Source organism: Aotus nancymaae, unplaced genomic scaffold, assembly GCF_030222135.1.
Source record: "Aotus nancymaae isolate 86718 unplaced genomic scaffold, 86718_ANA_hifiasm-v0.15.2.pri h1tg000002l, whole genome shotgun sequence".
Classification (NCBI taxonomy): domain Eukaryota; kingdom Metazoa; phylum Chordata; class Mammalia; order Primates; family Aotidae; genus Aotus; species Aotus nancymaae.
This window is the reverse complement of record NW_026988413.1, coordinates 34,219,480-34,243,178: the sequence shown is the minus strand read 5'-3', so window position 1 is coordinate 34,243,178 and position 23,699 is coordinate 34,219,480. Positions and strand designations below refer to the sequence as shown.

Sequence of the window (23,699 nt, the reverse complement as noted above, 5' to 3'; positions counted from 1 at the left end):
TCTTTGTCCAGTCTATCATTGATGGGCATTTGGGTTGGTTCCAGGTCTTTGCTATCATAAACACCACCACAACGAACATATGTGTGCATGTGTCTTTAATTAATGGAACGATTTATAATCCTTTGGGTATATACCCAGTAATGGGATTACTGGGTCAAATCGAATTTCTATTTCTAGATCCCTGAGGAATCGATACACTGTCTTCCATAATGGTTGAACTAATTTATACTCCCACCAACAGTGTAAAAGTGTTCCTTTTTCTCCCTATCCTCTCCAGCATCTGTTGTCTCCAGAATTTTTAATGATTGCCATTCTAACTGGCATGAGATGGTATCTCAATGTGGTTTTGATTTGCATTTCTCTAATGATTTGTTCATACATTTGTTGGCCATATAAATGTCTTCTTTTGAAAAGTGTCCGTTCATATCCTTCGCCCACTTTTGAATGGGTTTGTTTGTTGTTTTCTTGTAAATCTGTTTTAGTTCTTTGTAGATTCTGGATATTAGCCCTTTGTCAGATGAGTAGATTACAAAAATATTTTCCCATTCTGTTGGTTGCTGGTTCACTCTAATGATTGTTTCTTTTGCTGTTCAGAAGCTCTTAAGTTTAATTAGATCCCATTTGTCTATTTTGGCTTTTGTTGCAGTTGCTTTTGCCATTTTAGTCATGAAGTCCTTGCCTGTGCCTATATCCTGAATGGTGTTGCCTAGGTTTTCTTCTAGGGTTTTTATGGTGTTAGTTCTTATGTTTAAATCTTTAATTCATCTGTAGTTAATTTTAGTGTAAGGTGTCAGGAAGGCATCCAGTGTCAGCTTCTTGCATTTGGCTAGCCAGTTTTCCCATCACCATTTATTAAAAAGGAAATCCTTTCCCCATTGCTTGTATTTGTCTGGTTTGTCAAAGATCAGATGGTTGTAGATGTGTGGCATTGCTTCTGAGGCCTCTCTTCTGTTCCATTGGTCTATATCTCTGTTTTGGTACTAGTACCATGCTGTGTTGATTACTGTAGCCTTGTAATACAGTTTGAAGTCAGGTAGCATGATGCCTCCAGCTTTGTTCTTTTTGCTTAGGATTGTCTTGGCTATGTGGGCTCTCTTTTGGTTCCATATGAAGTTTAAAGTGTTTTTTTTCCAGTTCTGTGAAGAAGGTCAATGGTAGCTTGATGGGGATAGCATTGAATCTGTAAATTACTTTGGGTAGTATGGCCATTTTCACAATCTTGATTCTTCCTGACCATTAGCATGGAATGTTTTTCCATCTGTTTGTGTCCTCTCTTATTTTCTTGGTCAGTGGTTTGTAGTTCTCCTTGAAGAGATCTTTTACATCCTTTGTGAGTTTTATTCCTAGGTATTTTATTCTCTTTGCAGCAATTGTATACGGCAGTTCGCTCATGATTTGGCTCTCTGTTTGTCTGTTGTTGGTGTATAGGAATGCTTGTGATTTCTGCACATTCATTTTGTATTTTGAGACTTTGCCAAAGTTGCTTATCAGCTTAAGGAGGTTTTGGGCTGAGATGATGAGATCTTCTAAATATATGATCATGTCATCTACAAATAGGGACAATTTGACTTCTTCTTTTCCTATTTGAATGTCCCTTATTTCTTTTTATTGCCTAATTGTTCTGGCTATAACTTCCAATACTATATTGAATAGGAGTGGTAAGAGAGGGCATCCTTGTCTAGTGCCAGTTTTTTAAGGGAATGCTTCTAGTTTTTGCCCATTCAGTATGATATTGGCTGTGGGTTTGTCGTAAATAGCTTTTATTATTTTGAGATACGTTCCATGAATACCTATTTTACTGAGAGTTTTCAGCATGAAGGGCTGTTGAATTTTGTCAAAGGCCTTCTCTGCATCTATTGAGATAATCATGTGGTTTTTGGTTTTGGTTCTGTTTATGTGGTGGATTACATTTACAGCTTTGCGTATGTTGAGCCAGCTTTGCATCCCAGGGATAAAGCCTACTTGATTGTGGTGGATAAGCTTTTTGATGTGCTGTTGTATTCAGTTTGCCAGTATTTTACTGAAGATTTTTGCATCAATGTTCATTACGGATATTGGCCTGTAGTTTTCTTTTTTAGTTGTGTCTCTGCCAGGTTTTGGCATCAGGATGTTGATCTCATTAAATGATTTGGGAAGGATTCCCTCTTTTTGTATTGTTTAGAATAGTTGCAACAGGAATGGTACCAGCTCCTCTTTGTACATCTGGTAGAATTCGGCTGTGAACCCATCTGGACCTGGACTTTTTTTGGTTGGTAGACTCTTAATTGCTGCCTCGACTTTAGACCTTGCTATTGGAATACTCAGGGTTTCAACTTCTTCCTGGCTTAGTCTTGCGAGTGTGCAAATGTCTAGGAATTTATCCATTTCTTCAAGATTTACTGGTTTATGTTCATAGAGCAGTTTGTAGCAATCTCTGATGGTAGTTTGTATTTCTGAGGAATCTGTGATGTTCTCTGCTTTATGGTTTTTTATTACATCTATTCAATTCTTCCCTCTTTTCTTTTTTATTAGTCTAGTTAGTGGTCTATTTTGTTGATCTTTTCAGCTCCTGAATTTATTGACTTTTTGAAGGGTTTCTAGTGTCTCTATCTCCTTCAGTTCTGCTCTGATCTTAGTTATTTCTTTTCTTCTGCTTGCTTTTGAGTTTTTCTGATCTTGCTCCTTTAGCTCTTTCAATTTTGATGATAGGGTATCGATTTTAGATGTTTCTTTGTTTCTCATGTGGGCATTTATTGCTACAAATTTCCCTCTAGACACTGTTTAAATGTGTTCCATAGATTCTGGTACGTTGCATCTTCGTTCTCGTTGGTTTCGAAGAACATTTTTATTTCTGCCTTCATTTTGTTATCCATTCACCATTCAGGGGCAAGTTGTTCAGTTTCCATGTGATTGTGTGGTTTTGAGTGCTTTTCTTAATCCTGAGTTCTAATTTGATTGTGCCGTGGTCTGAGAGACTGTCATGATTTCCATTCTTTTGCATTTGCTGAGGAGTGATTCACTTCCAATTATGTGGTCAATTTTAGAGTAAATGTGATGTGGTGCTAAGAAGAATGTGTGTTCTGTGGATTTGGGGTGGAGTGTTCTGTAAATGTCTATTAGGTCTGCTTGGTCCAGATCTGTGTTCAAGTCCTGGATATCCTTTTTGACTTTCTGTCTTGTTGATCTGTCCAGTATTGCCAGTGGAGTGTTAAAGTCTCCCACTATTATTGTGTGGGAGTCTAAGTCTCTTTGTAGGTCATTAAGAACTTGCTTTATGTATCTGGGTGCTCCTGCATTGGGTGCATTTATATTTAGGATAGTTAGCTCTTATTGTTGCATTGATCCTTTAACTATCATGTAATGCCCTTCTTTGTCTCTTTTGATCTTTGTTGGTTCAAAGTCCGTTTTATCAGAGACTAGGATTGCCACTCCTGCTTTTGCTCTCCATTTGTTTGGTAAATCTTCCATCCCCTTATTTTGAGTCTATGTGAGTCTTTGCACGTGAGATGGGTCTCCTGAATACAGCACACTGATGGGTCTTGACTTTTTATCCAGTTTGCCAGTCTGTGTCTTTTGATTGGGGGGCGTTTAGGCCATTTACATTCAACATTAATATTGTTATGTTTGAATTTGATCCTGGCATTTTGTTACTGGCTGGCTGTTTTGCCCATTAGTTGATGCGGTTTCTTCATTTCATCATTGTTCTTTACCATTTGGTACATTTTTTCAGTGGCTCATACTGGTTGTTCCTTTCCATGTTTAGTACTTTCTTCAAGTGCTCTTGTAAGGCAGGTCTTCTAGTGACAAAATCTCTCAGCAATTGCTTCTCTGTAAAGGATTTTATTTCTCCTTCACTTATGAAGCTTAGTTTGGCTGGATATGAAATTCTGAGTTGAAAGGTCTTTTCTTTAAGGATGTTCAATATTGGACCCCACTCCCTTCTAGCTTATAGGGTTTCTGCTGAGAGATCCACTGTGAGTCTGATGGTCTTTCCTTTGTGGGTGACTCGACTTTTCTCTCTGGCTGCCCTTAGCATTTTTCCCTTCATTTTAACCCTGGTGAATCTGACAATTATGTGTCTTGGGGTTGCTCTTCTTGAGGAGTATCTTTGTGGTGTTCTCTGTATCAGATTTGAATGTTGTTCTGCCTTGTTAGGTTGGGGAGTTCTCTTGGAAAATATCCTGAAAAGTGTTTTCCAGCTTGGATTCATTCTCCCCATCACATTCAAGTATGCTCATCAAGGGTAGATTAGGTCTTTTCACATAATCCCATAGTTCTTGGAGGCTTTGTTCATTTCTTTTCAGTCTTTTTTCTCCAATCTTGCCTTCTCGTTATATTTCATTGATTTGATCTTCAATCTCTGATATCCTTTCTTCTGCTTGATTGATTCCACTGTTGAAACTTGTGTATGCCTTGTGAAGTTCTTGTGCTATGTTTTTCAGCTCCATTAAGTTGTTTATGTTCTTCTCTAAGCTGGTTATTCTGGTTAGCATTTTGTCTAACCTTTTTTCAAGGTTCTTAGTTTCTTTGCACTGGGTTAGAACATGGTCTTTTAAATCAGAGATGTTTGTTATTACCCACCTTCTGAAGCCTGCTTCTGTCAATTTGTCAAACGCATTCTCCATCTTGTTTTGTTCCCTTGATGGTGAGGAGTTGTGATCCCTGGGAGTAGAAGAGGTGTTGTGGTCTTTGATGGTTTCATCCTTTTTGCGCTGGTTTCTTCCCATCTTGGTGGATTTATCTTGCTTTGATCTTCAAAGTTGGTGATTTCAGGAGCAATCTCTGAGTGGACTCCCTTTCTGTTGAGGTTGGAGCTGTACCTTTTTGGCCTGTTGTCAGGCTGCTGAGTGGGTGGTCTCCCCCCACCCTCCTGAGTTTGTTTATGCAGGTGAGATTAGCTCCACCTTCACAATGGCGTCTCTCCTTCCCCGAGCTTGATTTTCCTTGTTGGGGTCACACTGGTGTTATTTGTTGTGGAGCTCTCTAGCACACCGGCTTCAGTTTGAGTTTTGTGGAGGTGGGGCCTGCCAGGCCTTGGGATCTGTTTCCCCGCTTTCAACTCTGCCTCTTTCTATGGGATGGGTAGTTCCGTCCTTCTGGCCTTAGTCCAAACTTCCAACCAGGTCCATGCCAACAACTTGCAGCACCAGGCAGGATCTATCGCTCAGATTTGCATAAACAACCCACGGTGCCCCTCAGTCCAGTGGGGCTCTTGTGGACTGTGGTTTGCAGGAGGGATGAGGTAAGCACAGGATCCTAATAGGAGCACTGAGGGGGTGAAGTCCCTGACCCTCCAAGCTGACTGCACGTTCCAGGTGGGGACACACCCTGCCCTGTCTCTGTTAGCCCTCCCTGGGCTGCTCTTGCTGCAGTTCAGCTTTGGCTTGCCTTCCCTGGGCTATTTTCAGTGACCTACCAGTCCCACTGAAATGAAACCAGCACTTCGCTTGGAATCGTGAAATCCTCTAGACCTCTGCATCTCATTTGCTGGGAGTTGCATTCTGGTGTTGCCTCCTCTCAGTCATCTTGGCACATCCCCCACTTTTTTTTAAATCTCAGTTTACTGCAGCCTCCGCCTCCTGGGTTCAAGCGATTCTCCTGCCTCAGCCACCTGAGTAGTTGGGACTACAGTGGCACGCCACCACACCCAGCTAATTTTTTGTATTTTTAGTAGAGATGAGGTTTCACCACGTTGGCCAGGATGGTCTCAGTCTTTTGACCTTGTGATCTGCCTGCCTCAGCCTCCCAAAGTGCTGGGATTACAGGCATGAGCCGCCATGCCTGGCTAAAAATAAGAAACACTTGTTTCTTACTTGGTAAGAAATATGTGTAAACAAACTGTCTTATAGGCCATTTAAAAAAATATTCTGAAGTTTAAAGATTTACATGCCAGTCTGGAAGAAGATTCACCAGAGCAGTGTTTCTCAAAATCTGGCTCCTGGTCCCCTATTTCAAAATAACCACGGTGGCTGGTTAAACATGCACAGTCCCTCCCCTCTCCCCAAACTTAAGACTCAGCATCACTGGTGATTAAGATAGGTATGGAAATCTGCATTTTAACAGCTCTTAATTTTTTTCATGTGTGCTAACATTTAAGAATCATTGCCTTACAAGATGTTTTAGTTTTTCTTAATGAAATAAAACCACAATTTATCCTGCCTCTGGACCCTGGCAGCAGGCCTGCTCACAAGCCCTAACAGCTGGCCCACACAAAATCTCTAGCTGGTTTGAGTGATGAAGGGCTTTTCCTGCTGAAGTCAAACTGTAAATAGTGAAAGAGGTCACTGTTTCTCCAAAAGTACAGATACCAATGTAAGGCCACAGGGATCATGAAGAATCAGGGAAACATGACACTATCCAAAGAATAAAACAAAGCTGACCAATAACCAATAAGGAGACTGAATCTGTATTCAAAAACCTCCCAACAAAGAAATGGCTTCAAAAGTTAATTCTACCAAACATTTAATGAAGTGAATTCCACCAAACATTTAAAAAAGAATTAATGCCAATTCTCTTAAACTCTACCAAAAACAAAGAGGGAACATTTCCAAACTTATTCTATGAGGCCAGCATCACCCTGATACCAAAGCCAGACAAAAGATACTGCCAGAAAAGAAAACTACAAGCCAAGATAAACATAGATACAAAAATCTTTAACAAAATATCAGCAAATTGAATTCAACAGCATATTAAAAAATCATACACCATCACCAAGTAAGATTTATCCCTAGGATCCAAGGATTTTTTAATATAAGCAAGTCAACTGCTATGATACACCACATTAATAGAATGAAGGATAAAAATCACAAAATCATCTCAATAGATGCAGAAAAATACTTGACAAATGTCAGTAATGTTTCATGACAAAAAACATTCAAAATATTAGGAATAGAATAAAATTACCTCAACATAATAAAGGCTACATATGAAAAGTTCACAGTTGATATCATACTCAATGGGGAAAAACCAATTTGTTTCCTCTAAGATACAGCATAAGGCAAGGATGCCCACTTTTGCCACTTCTATTCAACATAGTACTGGAAGTCCTAGCCAGAGTAAGCAGACAAAAAATAAAAATAAATAAAAAAGAAAAAGAAAAGAAACATAAGCCATGCAAATCAGGAAATAACAAGTAAAATTATCTCTATTTGCAGATGACATGATCTTAATATATAGAAAACCCTAAAGAATCTACAAAAAAGAACTGTTAGAATAAACAAATTCAGTAAAGTTGCAGAAAAAATATCCACATACAAAAATCATTCATATTTCTGTACACTAACAAGTAACTATATGAAAAGGAAATTAAGAAAACAATCCCATCTACAATAGCATCAAAAAGAATGCAGTACTTAGAAATATACTTAACCAAGAAAGTGAAAACCTTGTACACTGAAAAGTATAAAACACTGAAGAAATTACAGCAGAAAACAAATAAATAAAAAAATCCCATGTTCATGAATTACAATAATTATTATACTTAAAATGTTCATACTACTCAAAGGGATCTATACATTTAATGTAATCTCTATCAAAATCCCAGTGGCATTTTTTTTACAGTAATAGAAAAAGCAATCCTAAAATTAATCTGGAACCACAAAAAACTTGAAATAACTAAAACAATTCTGAGCAAAAGAATAAACTGGAGGCATCACACTTCCTAATTTCAAAATCCATTACAAAGCTAAAATAATCAAAACACAATGTTACTAGCATAAAAGCAGATGTATAGGCCAACAGTACAAAACAGAGAGCTCAGAAATAAACCCACACACATACAGTCAACTAATCTTTGACAAGGGTGTAAACAGAAAAGGATGGTTTGTTCAATAAATAGTGCTGGGAAAAGTGGAGGTACACATACAAAAGAATAAAATTTGACCCTTTTCTTACACCATCAACAAATGGATCGACAAAATCATCAACTAAATACCATCAAGTAAAAATGGATTAAATAACATAAGACCCCAAACCATGAAACTTCTAGAAGAAAACACTGGCCCTAGCAATGATTCTTGGCTGCAAACAAAAAGCACAGGCAAGAAATCTTTTTAAAAAAATGAGATTATATCAAGTAAAACAGCTTCTGCACAGCAAGGGAAACAATCAACATAATGAAAAGGCAACCTACAAAATGGGAGGAAATGTTTACAAACTATTGTCTGATAAGGAGTTAATATCTAAAATATATAAGAAACTCCTAAAACACAAAAGAAAAAAAATTAAAGTTAAAAAAAAATGAGCAAAGCACTATGTCTCTATGAACAATGAGCAAAGCACTATGTCTCTAATAAACACATATAAATGGCCAATAGGTATATGAAAAGGAGCTTAATATCACTAATCTTTGGAGAAATGCAAATCAAAACCACACTGAAATATTAGCTGGCATCTGTTTGGATGGCTACTATCAACAACCCAAAAGATAACAAGTATTGCTGAGAATGTGGAGAAAATGCCCACTGTTGTTGGATACATAAATTGGTGCAGCCACTATGGGAAATAGCATGTAGGATCCTCAAAACATGAAAAATAGAACTACCATATGATTTAGCAATCCTACTAATGGGCATATATCCAAAGAAACTGAAATTCATATATTGAAGAAATATCTGCACTCATTTCTTTGCAGCATTCTTCTCAATAGGCAAGACTTGGAAGGAACTTTAATATCCACCAGACAGGTGAATGGATAATGAAAATGAGTTACATGCTACAATGAAATATTATTCAGCCTCAAAAAAAGAAGGAAATCCTGCCATTTGAGATAAATAGATAAACCTGGAGTATAATATGCTCTGTGAAATAAGCAGACACAGAAGACTAAATATTACATAGTACCAATTATATGAAGAATTTAAAATAATAAAAATAATAGAAACAGAGGATAGAACATTTTTCATGTTCATGGGACATCTCTGTTTTTTTCTTTTCTAAACAGGATGTCTTTTGTCTGTTTATTAAATTGAGGGTGGTTTTTCCTTTGCTTTTTGTCATCCTTCCAGTTGCTTTACAAATCTTGATTTGGGGTTCTTTGATGAAGTCTTGTGAGAGCATGGGATCTATCTGCTCATAGGAAATTGCCTCTAGGAGATGCCTATTCTCTCTGTTCATCCTTTTAACCTTGTGCTCTCATGTTCTCTCTTCCTTTCCTTATCAGCCCCTGATCTGAAATGCCACTCATGACCGTCTGTTACACCAGAGTTAGAATCTAAATCATCTAATCACTAAATGATGCATCCATTGCTTCATCTCTACTTATACAGTGAAAGATCATGGCTTTTGTCAAAGGTATTTTGAGCATCAAATTGGAAATCCTGGGAAACTCCTGGGCGTGGAGGACCTCAGATGTCACCCTGCCAGCTTTCTCTGTCTCCAAGACCAGATATAGAGCCTTAGTGCCATCACCACCACAGATGGGCTAAATTCAAGGACTTATGACTACTCAAATCTGCTCTGGAGTTAAATAGTACAAGCACATGAATGTAACATAATAAGGTTTTACTGGAAGAAGAGTTAGTTTTAAAATGACAACAATGGTAAGAAAAGCCAAAATTTATTATAGCTAAAAAAAAAAAAAAAAAATCAAATGTTGTTGACATAGTGTTCATAATCTTTTTTGCTAACTTTCCTGAAAATTCTAATTTTTCCTGCATTAATCTTTTAAACTATATTTTTTTCAATTAGATATTTAAACACGACATTTTAAAAAAGTATCCATTGAAAATTATTTTTCAATTTGATTTTAAAAGGTGAATTAACAATACATTACCTTTGAAACTAACAGTGAAATGATTTCTTTTACGCTGTTGTCGATCAGATCATCTATTTTTGAATGGTATTGTTGCTAGATATTAAAAGAAAAATTCATTAGTTGACATGACACAAAACTTTTGTCATAAGTCATAAATGCTCTAAATCTACTAGTTATGACCTATCAGATTTATTTAAAATGATCATTTTGAACATTAAAAGAACAAAACCTTGAAAATGATCCACCCAATAAACACTTTTTACATTGTGGATTGAAAATTTTCCCATGTGCACTGTTGAGTTAAGCAGCTAATGGGGTTATTATTTAGATGAATTGAGTTCTTATTCTTATTCAGGCACAGGAATGTGAAGGATATTTTTTGTCTTCTCCTCTATAATTAAGGTGGCCATGTATTTTTCTAAAGGGTTGGTTTAGCTGGAGAAGCAAAAAGACTAGAAAAAGATTTAATTAATACTGCATTTCATGTCTGACAACTCTCATTCATAAGTTATTTTAAATGTGCTCTAGAAATAAAATGAGCTCCCAATTGTTCACTCTAAAAGGACCTTTTTGTCAGCACAGGGAGCAGCAGTTTATACAATTCTTACAATATGCTCTAGCAAGGGCAAAATTAAAATTTCATCAACAAAGGTGAATAGATGGTAACAAATTAATAGGCCATAAAAGGTATAATGAAACATCACTCACTCCCTATAGTTTTATTACCGCTTCCTCATGAAAAAGATGCCTTTAAATAAATACCAAAAAAAGATGTATTTAAAATCAACCTGAAAGACTTTTTTCTTTCTTTCTTTAGAGAATACTAGAGGGCTCCATTCTCAAATTAGCAGGAGCTGGGGCTTCCAAGGCTTGTGAAGCCACATCCATTTAAACAGTAATTCTTCCTTTAGAAGCATTTATCTGACAGCTGATTGTCCCCAATAGCCACTTCACAGAAAATGTGACTTGTAAAGACTAACCCTATCTTGATGGTTCAAGGCTTCTTGGAACAACTAACAAAATGCATCGAGTAAAAGTACTCAGGTCATTATAAACATTAGACCAACTTCATTGCTGGTTGAATGGTTTCTTAAGATGTAAGTTTTTGAAAGCTTATTTTTTTTTTGTGCTGAAAACATGTCTCAAAGTTTCCACACAGAACAAAACATCAACTTAGGTCAGCTTTGGATTACTCAGGAATGACACTCCACCCCTCTCCCCAAGGGTTCTGACAGTTACAAGTCGTTATCATCAACCTGCATAAATAATAAAGGAGGAAGAATTTTGGAGTCTCTGAATTATTTTCTTTTTCTGTGTGAGTGTGAGTGTGTGTGGGTGTGAGTCTAAGTGTGTAATGATGAGTGATCTAAAATTAACCACATCTATGTGAATGTGGAATTTTCTGGGTACATATTACACCCACTAAAGCATATCTGTCTCACTTAAAGCCTTTATCGATTCCCAAATTTGTGCTCCCTAGAGGGTAAATGGAATTGAAACATACAGAGTGGATTTCTATACCACTATTGCTGATATTTCTGCTTTCGAGACAGCTTGAAGAGAAGGAAAAGAGGAGAGAAGACAGAAAAACAGGTAGAAGAAAAAAAGCCTGAAAAAGCTGGCTGGCTGTTAAAGTTCTGATCCAGTCTAAATTATTAATAATTTTCTGAGCCAGGCAGGCCCTCACATGAACATATCTGAGATCAGCTGAACAATTCCAGTGCACGGGCTGATGGGCAGGGTAATCCCTCTACAGACACACTTACAAAAAAAGGCCCCCCAGCTCCTGGCTGAAAGCTGTGCAGCTGACTGAGTGATGGAGAAGCTTATGCAAATAAGCTCTGCCTGGCTCTCCCACTCTGCTACTCTCCTTTCACATCCGTCTTGCTCCAGGTCAGTGTGAGCAGCAAGAGGAAACTAAATGCCACGTGAGACTTCTCTTTGGGGTAGAAGAGGAAAGAGATACAGGAATTGGGCTTCAAGCATCTCACTTCCCTCTTACATGGAAAGTGCTCCAAAGCATACAGGCATTGAGGCATCCAGACTTCCAAGCAGGTTCTTAAATATGCCTTATCCCAAATGTTTTTCTCTATTTTCATAACTTTCATTTTTTGAACTCAAAGTGATCAAATGTCATCAGAAAGCTATCATATATAAAATACAGAGCTTCTATATGTTAAACTTTAGGGTTGTATTGATTTTGGCATATCTTAAAATCAAGTGATGAGCCACTAAACAGGTCATTTATACTCATTTTTCTTGAAAAGCAGCGAAAGTCAATGGATACTAGGAGCCATTAAATTCTCCTATAATATACACCTGTAGATTGTTGCTTGCTTTGATACCTGATCTAGCTATAAGCAGAGAGAAAGAGAAAAAGAAGAAGAGATGGGGAGAGAGGAAGAGAAAATGAGAATGAATGAACAAAAACACAAACACATACAATGTTAAAAGAAATAAAGAAAGAAGTATACATCTTAAATTTAATATCAAAGGGGTAAATCCAAATAGTGTGAGGTTTTCAGATTTTTACAATATGGGATTCTGCTACTGTAAATATATCTGATTAGATCTGACTTACACGAATATTACAACTGCTGAGAACTTTCAGAATCTGCTCTGGCTGCACAGTTGGTGGAGGTGGGATAAGTGCATGAGTGTAAGAGAAAAGATGGCCCAAGAATTCTCATTTTACAGATATATTCTGCCGACGATAACCCACATATGCCACACATAGATAATACAAAGTTAGCTAGAAAAAGTCATTCATTAGGGGACCCAGAAAAATTTTTCTTTTTCTGTGTGTTTTTTTTTTTAATTTTGCTAAAAGATTTATTAAATTATGCATTTCAGGAAAACGACAAATTAACATACAAGCAAGTTGTAGAATTAAGGAACAGGGACAAAACCAGAAATTAAAACATGTCAATAAATGTAATTAATGATTATCTGTGAAAGTAATATTTGTGTGTGCATACATTTAAAATAAAGCAAGTCAAAAACTGCCAAAATAACAATGGTTATTGTGTGTTCATCTGGGGTGGGGACAGGAGTATTCAGTGGCTGGTTAAAACATTCTAAGTTCAGTGGTGTGCTTAAACTAGTTTACAAAAGCAGCTTTTTAGAAATTTTCAGATAACTTTCAGACAAACACAAGCAAAAAGAGATCACAGGTAAAAACAATTTATCTGCAAAGACATTTATATTATATTAGTTAAAATTGATCATTTCTTCCTATTTACTATAACAGACAGCATTTTTCATAAGAATTTGGAACATTTTTGTTTCCAACAATAAAAACCTATAAAATTCTTATTAGAGGCTGGGCATGGTGGCTCATGCCTGTAATCCCAGCACTTTAGAAAAGTCAAGGTGGGAGGATCGCCTGAGCCTGAGTTCCAGGTTGCAGTGAGCTATGAATATGCCACTGTACTTTAGCATGGGTGACAGAAGGAGACATTGTCTCAAAAAAAGAACAAATATTGAGAAAAGGTAATGCTTATACACTGTTGGTGGGAATGTAAATTAGTTCAGCCACTGTGGAAAGCAGTTTGGAGATTTCTCAAAGAACTTAAAACAGAGCTACGATTTGACCCTGCAATCCCATTTACTGGGTATACATCCAAAGGAAAACAGATCACTATACCAAAAACAAAACAAAACAAAGCAAAAACAACTTGCATTTGTATATTCATCGTCATGCTATTCATAGTAGCAAAGACATGAAATCAACCTAGGTGTCCATCAATGGTAGACCAGATAAAGAAATATCGTACATATATACCATGGAATACTACACAGCCATAAAAAAGTATGAAATCATGTCCTTTGCAGCCACATGGATGCAGCTGGAGCCATAATCCTAAACAAATTAATACAGGAACAGAAAATTAGATATTGCATGCTCTTGCTTATAAGTGGGAGCTAAACACTGAGCACACATGGACATAAACATGGGAACAATAAACACTGGACTACTAGAGGGGAGAGGGAGGAAAGGAGGTATGGATTGAAAAACTACCTATTGGGTACTATGCTCATGATCTGGGTGCAATACCCCTGTGTAACAAAACTACACATGTACCCTCATATCTAAAACAAAAGTTAAAATTTAAAAAGAGAAAAATAAAATAAAATTCTTAGAATACTTCAAGTTGGATTGATTATCTTAGATACTAGGGCTTTGGTAGATTCCAATTCATTCTTAAGCTAAGTCTCCCCACATTTGCCCTCAAAGGCAGCTAGCAGATGACTCTGAACTTACATTAAGATAACCATTCAGGAATCCTTACTTCATGAAGCCCAGGGAAATCAGAGGTCAGGCACAGTCTGAAATCCTGGCCTCTTTACAATCAGGTGAACAGCACCATTTCACCTAACTGTTGTCACACAAACACACTCATGAAATGACTAATCAGATGTTACTGAATTCCAGTTTTCTTAAAAGATTTTGGACTTTGTCTTGGGGTATATGATATTTTAAAGGTACTATATTGTTAGTTCCAGAAATGGAAACATTTTAATTTAACTGAGAACAAATTTGGCACAAGTAAGGCCACTTGCTCCCCTGAATTTGCTGTATTAATGTGTTTTCACCTTCATCCTCAACTAATGGGACCATGGAATGAAGTGGTTCTGATGGCTGATGAATGCCTATAGCCTATCTAGTCATCCGCTTTTGTGCAGTAATGGATAATGAGGATTCTAAACACTGTGGTGGTTTTGTGATCTCAACATCTGTCCCTGAGGGACTGGCTTGAGATTGCTGACTCATTTCACACAGCTGTCACATGAGCAGATCATTCACTCACTAATCACTCCATTAAACCCAATTCTGGGCCTCAGTGGAGCATGTTTGCATCATCATGTAGCATGTAAGAAACAGAATCATAATTTAGAAGCACAGAAGGGACTGCATTGTGGGGAAGGAGTTGTGCAAGTTTTATCCCAGCGATGATAATAATAACAAATTCACTAGACATTTTGGAGAGGTAATTTCTTTATAATTTAGAAAAAACATTGCTGCTATGTTTAACTATATAGTATATATATTTTACATGGATCCAGATTGTCCAATAATCTAGCTTTTTCAACAACTTTGTTGCTTTTAAATGGAGGCCACTGGCTCACCTGTATTTGTAATATATATACTAATTTTCAACAATTCCAAAACTTATCTCGGCACATATAGAGAGGGAAAGCCTATGCAATTATGTGGGTATGTTTACTGAAGAGAAAAAGCAAAGTATAAAATTCTTCTTTTGCAATGAAATTCTTGTTTACCACTTTTTCAGGGTTGCTAATGGGTTTTATACTTGCACATTTTGAACTATGTTAATTGTGTGAAAGTTGTGGGGAACTAATTGTCTCTGGTGTGAACATACAGGTGCATATATAATGAACAGTAGCAGATCACTCTTCAAAACCACCCACCTATTAATGTAAAGAATCATTTGACAATGTAACAATGCTTGTCATTTGTTTGTGTGTGTGCCTGTTTTTCCTTTTAAGTACTACAGCAAGTTGTTTCTTACAGGGAGGATTTTTAAAGCAGTGACAAATCTGTTCATTCACTCTGCAAACATTTACTAAGTGCCTGCAGTGTATGTTAAAATAAGAACAAATGGATAAACCCAGTATTAATGGAAGATGATTCTACAAACCAGATGAGGAAAGAATGGATTTATGAAGAAACTTAAGATAATATTCTCAGGCAGACAATCAAAGGCTTACATCTGGGTACTAGAAAACATGAGGAGGTAAATAGGAGCCATTGTTATCCAAGCCAGCTGCCTACTCATTCAGATAATTAGATATAATAAATCAAGTTATAAGTGATCAGAGAATTACTGAACAGTCTATAACACATATCAATTACTTGATATATTTGTAAGGTTGTATGCTATGATATTATAAATACATTTTTTTCTGGTGAATTGCTCAAAGAATAAAATTGTGTATCCATGCATAAATATAAATTATGGCCAAATAGCTAATGTAAATATCTGGGTCAAAAGGTATAGCATTCACAAGTAGTAGACCTTCCTATCTATTTTCTTTTTCTTGAGACAGGTTCACTTTGTGGCCCAGGCTGGAGTGCAGTGGCACCGTCTTGGCTCGCTGCAACCTCTGCCTCCTGAGTTCAAGCAATTCTCATGCCTCACCCTCCCATGTAGCTGAGATTACAGATGCCCCTGACCACACCTGGCTGACTTTTTTTTTTTTTGGATTTTAGTAGAGATGGGATTTCACCATGTTGCCCAGGCTGGTCTCAAACTCCTGAGCTCAGGCAATCCACCCAGCTCCCAAAGTGCTAGAATTATAGGCATGAGCCACCGCACCCAGCTCCCATCTACTTTCATAGTTAACTAAGCCCTTCTGCTTAGATGAGAACTGTCAGCTCAGGAAGAGTCACCCTGAGTTTGATTCCCAATTGTCAACTGTAAGACTTGTAAGATGTAACCTACCTACAGGACACAAACACATTCTGATCACGAAAAAGAAAAGAAAAGAAAAAATATATACACTAGCCAATCCTTTATGCATAAAGGTTTTCTAATCTTGTACCTCAGGGATTCTGGGAGGTGGTATTTTAGGACGACCTGTTGTGGAGGAAGGCAGACGTCTCATGACACAGGCATCCCTCTTCCTTACCTCTGATGATGGTCACATCCTAAGACATCATGAGTGGGAGGAAAGACTGTATCACTGGTGGGCTTGTACCTCACTGAAATCCACCATTGGGTTCATCTGTATGAAGTGACTTTGGGTGTGGCCTCCTTCTTCAAGTTTTTAGAAGCTATATGTCATCTAAAGCTCTAAACTTGAAATTTTTTGGTATTAAAAGTATAGTGTAGATAAATGCTTAAAAAATGTTAATGATCACCCTGCTTCTACAGTTACTTAGATTTCAATTTAAAAGAAGGTAAATTAATTTGGTTTTAAATGATTTTATCTTTAAAATTCTAAGGATAGTTTATAAATTCTGTAGCTTAACAGGGGAGAAACAGTCCCCCATCATTATTTAAGGTATAAGTACTTAGTGTTTTAATGAATCTTTGGGCTATTGCTATGTTATTGTAAGCAGTTAGCCTTATACATGCAAATACAGAAGCCAAAAATCTGAAAATAAAATTATTTACATAGTTTTAATTTGAAAAGATAAAAATAAAAAATACACATTTCCAAAAATAATAACTCAAATGAAAATATGCTTTTAGAAAAAAAATTAGACTTACCCATTGACTACCAAACTGGATCATGCCATGGAGGGGAAAAAAAAAGGTGATGAAAGAGAACAAAAGGAAAGAATAAAGAAATTAAGAAAAAGTAATTACCATGGGGAAAAAAGACAACAAAATGTCAACTTAAATGAATTAATTGAAAATAAATACATAAATTTTCAAACAATCACCACTCTCAACAAAAAGTCATGGGGTAAAATAAAATTGTACTTCTGAATATAAAACCAAACAAAATATAAATCAAATGAAAAGAATAGGATATTTATTGATAAGAACTAGGCCTGGATTTACAAATCTATTTCTACCTAATTTTTTAAAAATGGAAACTACTGTGTAAATAAACTATTTCATACTTTTTTTGGTGTGTCTTACTTTTATAGATGCAAACTCTGGATACTCTAGATTTGTATAAACAAAACAGGTAGCTTTCCAACTTTCTCATTTGCTTGTAAAAGGCAAGGTTTATGTAAATGACACAACTTAAGTTGTTAAAAGCTGTATCTAAAATTCATGGTCACTTATAAAATTTTAGACTGAACTTATATCAAAAAGGAGAAACTGATATGAGCAAAGGATAAAGGGTATGCTATTATTCCAGTAAAGAAAAGATCAAACATTTGGTGCTGGAGAACTTGGGTCTTTTCAATCCAATCAAGAGAATGCCTTATGGAAAGAGCATCTCCCCTGCCAAGGCACCCTGTGCTGCCTTTTCCCACATGGCCCATTCTACATACCTCTTGTCCTCCATCCAGAGCACAGAGTTTGGTGCTTTGCTTTTTGGCATCGACTAATACATTAAACATTGTGCAAACGGAAGCCGGAATGCGCAAGTCAGTTGTTTTGCTTGCCTTTTGTAGCTTGAGTTCAAATGCGGTTCTTGTTCTAGTTTTAAAAACATGAATTCAGAGTAAGAAATTCTGCTATACACCTTACCTGTTTTGTAAAAAGTGAAATCAACACTACAAGATGCTAATTTAAAACATGCAAATAAGGAGTAAGCAGTGTGGCAGTGCTTGGGAGCTGGGGCGGGGGAGGCTTTTCTTTTCAGGTGTCTCAATGAAAGATCAGATTGTGATATTTTTATATTAAGCCTAGCTTCATGCAGTCATTCAGACAGTATCATCACCCAGACGAAGCTTTTTGTTGTATCTAGATTACCACATTTAATAGAAAAAACTCATAATTTCGCTTAACTGTCTGAATTAATTTCCAAGTAGAAAAATCACACAATTCTATTCATTTAAGCAGAATATATTTTCTGTATAAGGGCTTACCAAATTAGAAAAAATAAGCACAAGTCTAGAAAACTCTAAAACCTGGTAATCAATGTACAACAGACAATGTGTAATTCTTTTATGTCACTTACATTCTCCTTCAAAAACCTAAAATTGCAGACAGCTTTTTGAAAGAAATTGCATTATGGGCAATTTGGAGTTGGTTTTGCTAAATTATCCTATGAACATCCAAAGATTTGAGACATCAAAATCAATGATGATTTTTAAAAAACATTAATCTACCTAATCCATGGCCTTGCCTTAAGGGGCCACTGAACGTTATTCTAAAGACAGAATTTTTCTTGGTTGAAAGATTTCGGAAATATCCAATTGGTCTAACCAGTGTTTTAATGCTTTTCTAATACGTGGCTACATATTGTCCTTGTATATATAACGAACCAGGATAATGAAAAAAACAACACTTGACCAATTAGGATGCAATGCTGATTTTGTAAAACTGTTATAAAATGAAAGCACATTTGGAAGAATACAAAACCTCATAACTTATTTCCAGTTAAGTTCTAAAGAATCTAAGCCAATAGTTGGAACTCATCTGATGTGGACAGAAAATACCAGAATACGGTTAGTAATCCCAGAACAACTGATGGTGCTGATGCTATTTTGAGTTTACTATGCCATTTCACAGCACGCAAACACAGTACATAATGCATACAGAACATAACAGACCTTTTTCAGATGTCTCAGGAAATATTGCTTTGGGAATTTAAAGCACAGTATTCCCAGAGAGGTAACAGTAAGCCCTAAAGAAATCATTAATATAGTATAGATGTTACTGATTAAGGCAATAGTTGGGAGACCTGGAAAAAAGTACCCAGTCATTTTCTTTTTATTTTTTTGAGACCGAGTTTCGCTCTTGTTACCCAGGCTGGAGTGCAATGGCGCAATCTCAGCTCACGGCAACCTCTGCCTCCTGGGTTCAGGCAATTCTCCTGCCTCAGCCTCCTGAGTAGCTGGGATTACAGGCACGCACCACCATGCCCAGCTAATTTTTTTTGTATTAGTAGAGACGGGGTTTCATCGTGTTGACCAGGATGGTCTCGATCGCTTGATCTTGTGATCCACCCGCCTCAGCCTCCCAAAGTACTGGGATTACAGGCTTGAGGTATTCAGTCATTTTCATCAATTATATGCGTCCCCAGAATTTAGTCAAGATAACCTAATGCTCATTAAATGTTGGAACAGTAATGCATATTGAAACCTTTGCTGTGACAATGATATATTAGGTACTTGATAAGTGATATTTTGGGTGCTGGCACATTAAGCAGCAATTTGAAAATACATGTATACCTTTTGACACAGGCCTCTAGCATGTCACTGGCCATTAGTTTAAGTCTTTGCTCTAAGTGGTGGGCAAATTCCTGTTCTGGCCAGTGTAGATCAAAGACAAACATCTGCAGTGCATCAAGTTTCCAAAAAAGGTCTTCTGACGTTGCTGAGCCGTTGCTAGAAGAAAAAGAAAAAATGAACATCATGAATTCTCCCTGTTAATGATGTATACCATTAATACATTGTTTTTCCTTTTCTGTATCAATTGCTATCAGTGAAAAAAACCACATAAAATCTCTAATGATGCAATATTTTCTTTGTTCAGCCTTCTAATTCTTCCTTTATCATTCTTAATAAGGCAGGACAAGGAGAACAAAATAGAAATAAATATGGTGGTAGGGTTTCATACAAAGAGGTAAAATGGATACGTATACTTTACTAAGGAAATTATACTGTATACATAAGAACAAACATTGTTAAGTGTTCTTTACCAATCTCTAGAATAAACATTCTTGCAAGCCTTCAAAATTACATTTTATGCAAGAAAGTTCTTATATTAGCAACCAGTAGCTTTGCTGTTATTCATGCATATGTGCCTCTGTCACCATGGTGGTGTCTATTTACATGTGTATAGAATATAGTGTCCCTGAATTTCTCAACTACAGGTAAAGGCGAGAAAGGTACCAGAAATAAAATGGGCTAGGTAGGGAAGCAAACTTTTATTTTCATTTTTCGTCTTTTCTGGCTTATTAAAATCCAAGGTATTGTCTGACAGAGAAATGACATTCAGGGTGCTCTGAAGTTGGAGAAAAATAATTATTTCAGGTCCTTATATCTAATTGTGGAGCCAAGATTCGCTAAGCATTCACTACTATGGTAAAATTACTCTAGAGGACTGTGCTATCACCCTATGTATGAAGATAACTTACAGAAGACTGCATATAATATTTTGGCAAAGGGTCATGCTATTACTTTCCATTATGCAAGTACATAGGCTAATACGGAAACAAATGTTTTGAAAGTAAAATATTCTTACATTAAAACATATTGAAATTTAAGTATAAAAGAGCATAAAAGCAAAAGCAAAAAAAAAAAAAAAGCTGCTGTAGAATTAATTTGTTCTCAGCTTTCCAACAATTGCTTCACATATACTAACTTAAAATTTATATTTTTAGTTTACAAAAGAAAATTTAAAAAATAAACATTTATCACAAGAGCACAGTGGAAAATACCTATGTAATAAAACTGCACATTCTGTGCATGTATCCCAGAACTTAAAAATTTAAAAAAATAATAAATTGTTTAAGGCACCACATTGTTTAGCTAAATACATCTTAATGAGCTAGCTTAGAAACAAAGTCACCTCTTGCTCTGGCTAATTAAAAGCTTATTTCTACCGTCCACCCTGGCCTCAGCGTCAAAGCTCTATCACCAGCCTACATTGCTTTTCTATTCCCATTCTGCCAGTAATTCCTCCTGATCTCCTTGTCTAGCCAAAATGCCCTCAGAGTTAAGTTCTCTAGGGATCAATCACAGCAAAGCAGTGAACACTTCCCATAGCACTTTACTCACTTAAATCTCTTCACCTTAATATTCAGTGCCTCTAATGCACCATTAAATGAGAGAACCAGACAACACCATGCTGATACTACAGTGAAAGTGTTTAAAAAACACTACTTTTATTTCTCCTTCTGCCATATATATCATAAAAATAAGAGAAAAAAAGACCAAACAAAATCTCCCTTCATATCCACAGTATGCAGTTTGGGTAAGTTTTAAAAATAACTGAATACAATTGGCAAAGAAGCAAATCTGCTTCTTATAATCTTTTTACTTTGGAGAAATGTAACTATCTGAAATGTATATGTTCTTTAACAACACAATGACAAGAAACAACATTATAAAACAAAATCTCTGATGGTAAAGGCAGAATTCTACTAAAAATAGATCTCCTAATAATATATAACAATCTTCATAGAGAATATGGATACATTTTTCTTCTGTTTGATTCTTGTGTTTAATTAACAAATGAGTTTAATTGGGAATGTAATTAAGATAAAAAGTGTTTGTTATAATTAGAGATACATATGAAAAAAATGTGAATAGGCTTTCTTTGGAGTTGGTACATATAACCTGCAATTTATTCAGAGCTTTTTCATTTTAAAATTATTTCTAATCAGTGACCTATTCCTAAAGGTATTATTAACAGATTAAAGAATCTGAATGTGAATAATGGACTCAGATAATTTCCTAAAAATGCCAGCAGAAAACTTACCTCACTGGCTTTCATTTCTAGAGAAAAAAAAAAAAAAAAAAGAAGGAAGATTTTATATACAGATAGATATGTGGATGAGCAATCCTTGCATGATTTATGCATTAGTAGGCAGGGATGTATCTTCAAAATCATGGTTACTTTGATATTCTTATTTAATCAGCAGTTGTATCTTTAATTGTTTATGTTAAATATAAATCTTTGTTATTAATGTTTTAAACTTCAAAAAAATGGCAATAACATCATAACATTATGAGTAACTTTGGACACTCTGAGGAAGAACCTAATGTTGATAACCTTGGTGGGTAAAGATAACAGTGATCAACTTGTAAAATGCATTTTTAATTTTCCGCAGAATGGTGAAAGCACAATCATTTTACTTACAAAGCTCCAATTTGTCATTATTCTTGTCCTGAGATTAAGATACTTGTAAAAAGTGTCCTCAATAAGGGATTCAGAGTTCATACAAATCCCAAAGTTAATAGAAGAGTACTAACAAAAAGCTAAATTTCACAGGATAATGCCCATGATAGTGTTCTGAGCTAAAATCGAGTGTTAAATAGATGAGAAATTAGGAAGAAGAGGAGTTAAATTATAGAACAGTGTAAAAAAGTACAAAAAAATCATATACTTAGAAAGGTTCATTATACTTTGTAGGTAATTTCCTGAGCACACACAGACAACACTTTACACACTCTATTGGCCCAAAGCACTTTCCTGTAAGAAAAAAAAATTCACATGTAACATAATATCCTAGTGAGTATTATGAATACACTGATGATGTTTAACTTGGAGAAATATTGCCAAATTACTTGCAAGTTACTCTCTTTCGTGGTCTTTTCCTCTTTCTTTTCTTGATTGTGTGCATACCTGACTAGGTGTGGATTTGCAGTTGGTGGTAGGATAGGTGGAAAGGTAGCAAGTTCTTAAACACAAGGTTCTATGGGAGCAGAACAAATTAATGACAGGAGTGAGGACTCTGTAGTCAAACAAACCTGGGTTCAAATTTTGCCTCTGTCACTTACTTGCTGTGAGATATCGGCAAATTTTGTTTTTAATTTCTTTGCGGCTTAGTTTCCTTAACTGTAAAATGGGGATAATGACACAAGGTTGTTATAAAGATTAAATGAGATGAGAATGTGGCACTGTGTTGGAAACATAGTAAATTCTCAATAAATGGAACCTATTTTTCTTCCTCTAATGATTATTCTTTCTAGTTCATTTCATATGAGATCTTGGTCAAAGTATGTAACTGCCTGAGTCTTCCCATTTGTAAACTGGGACTATTACTTAGTTCTGATCTCTGTGAGGCTCATAGTTTTAAGAAGTATACCATTATAAATAATAATAATGATGCCTGATGATAGTAATAATAACAAAAACAACAATGTAGAGTAGCAGCAGTTATCATTTACTGGGTGCCTAGAATATGCCAACAGTACTAACCATTTATTAAAAGCCTAGAATGTGCCTCAATATAGTTTTCTTTTCAGAAAATCATCACAAAAACATCTTTCAATTAAGTGTCATAACTGTTCTAGAGTTGAGGAAAAAACTGAGGCTAAGAAAGATTTACAATTAATAAGCTAAGATCTAAATTCAGACCTGATCAATTTAAAAGCCCATTCCTGTTCACTTTAGTGATTCTTAGTTTCTGATTCTGCAACAGGCAAGGTCATCATGATGTGAAGTTAATAAACATGGCTTTGGATAACAAAAAGACTATTTTAAAATAGCAAGATGTACCAACTCTATATTAAAAGAACAAAAGAACTTTTCCTGGTTTTGGCAATGAAAGGACAACCCCTTCCCTGCATGATGCAGTACTGTTTTTTAAAAGTTGAGACTAGGATAAAAATAGAAAAAAGATTATATTCTTGTGAAACCAT

The 23,699-nt window shown here is 36.0% G+C and overlaps 1 protein-coding gene across 8 annotated transcripts in view; it reads right to left on the bottom strand.

Annotated features, from left to right (window-relative positions):
• The window catches only part of CADPS2 (calcium dependent secretion activator 2), a 579,466-nt gene that overhangs the window by 63,954 nt on the left and 491,813 nt on the right, over positions 1-23,699 (bottom strand). For 4 of the 8 annotated variants that reach the window (XM_064373927.1, XM_064373909.1, XM_064373916.1 and 1 more), the window contains 4 exons: positions 19,560-19,715; positions 17,712-17,859; positions 16,972-16,986; positions 9,752-9,826 (listed from right to left, as the gene is read on the bottom strand). In XM_064373927.1, the coding sequence (XP_064229997.1) occupies positions 9,752-9,826; positions 16,972-16,986; positions 17,712-17,859; positions 19,560-19,715 (394 nt within the window). The remainder of the gene's footprint in view (positions 1-9,751; positions 9,827-16,971; positions 16,987-17,711; positions 17,860-19,559; positions 19,716-23,699) is intronic. The other 4 variants (XM_064373922.1, XM_064373929.1, XM_064373910.1 and 1 more) reach the window with 1 other exon arrangement.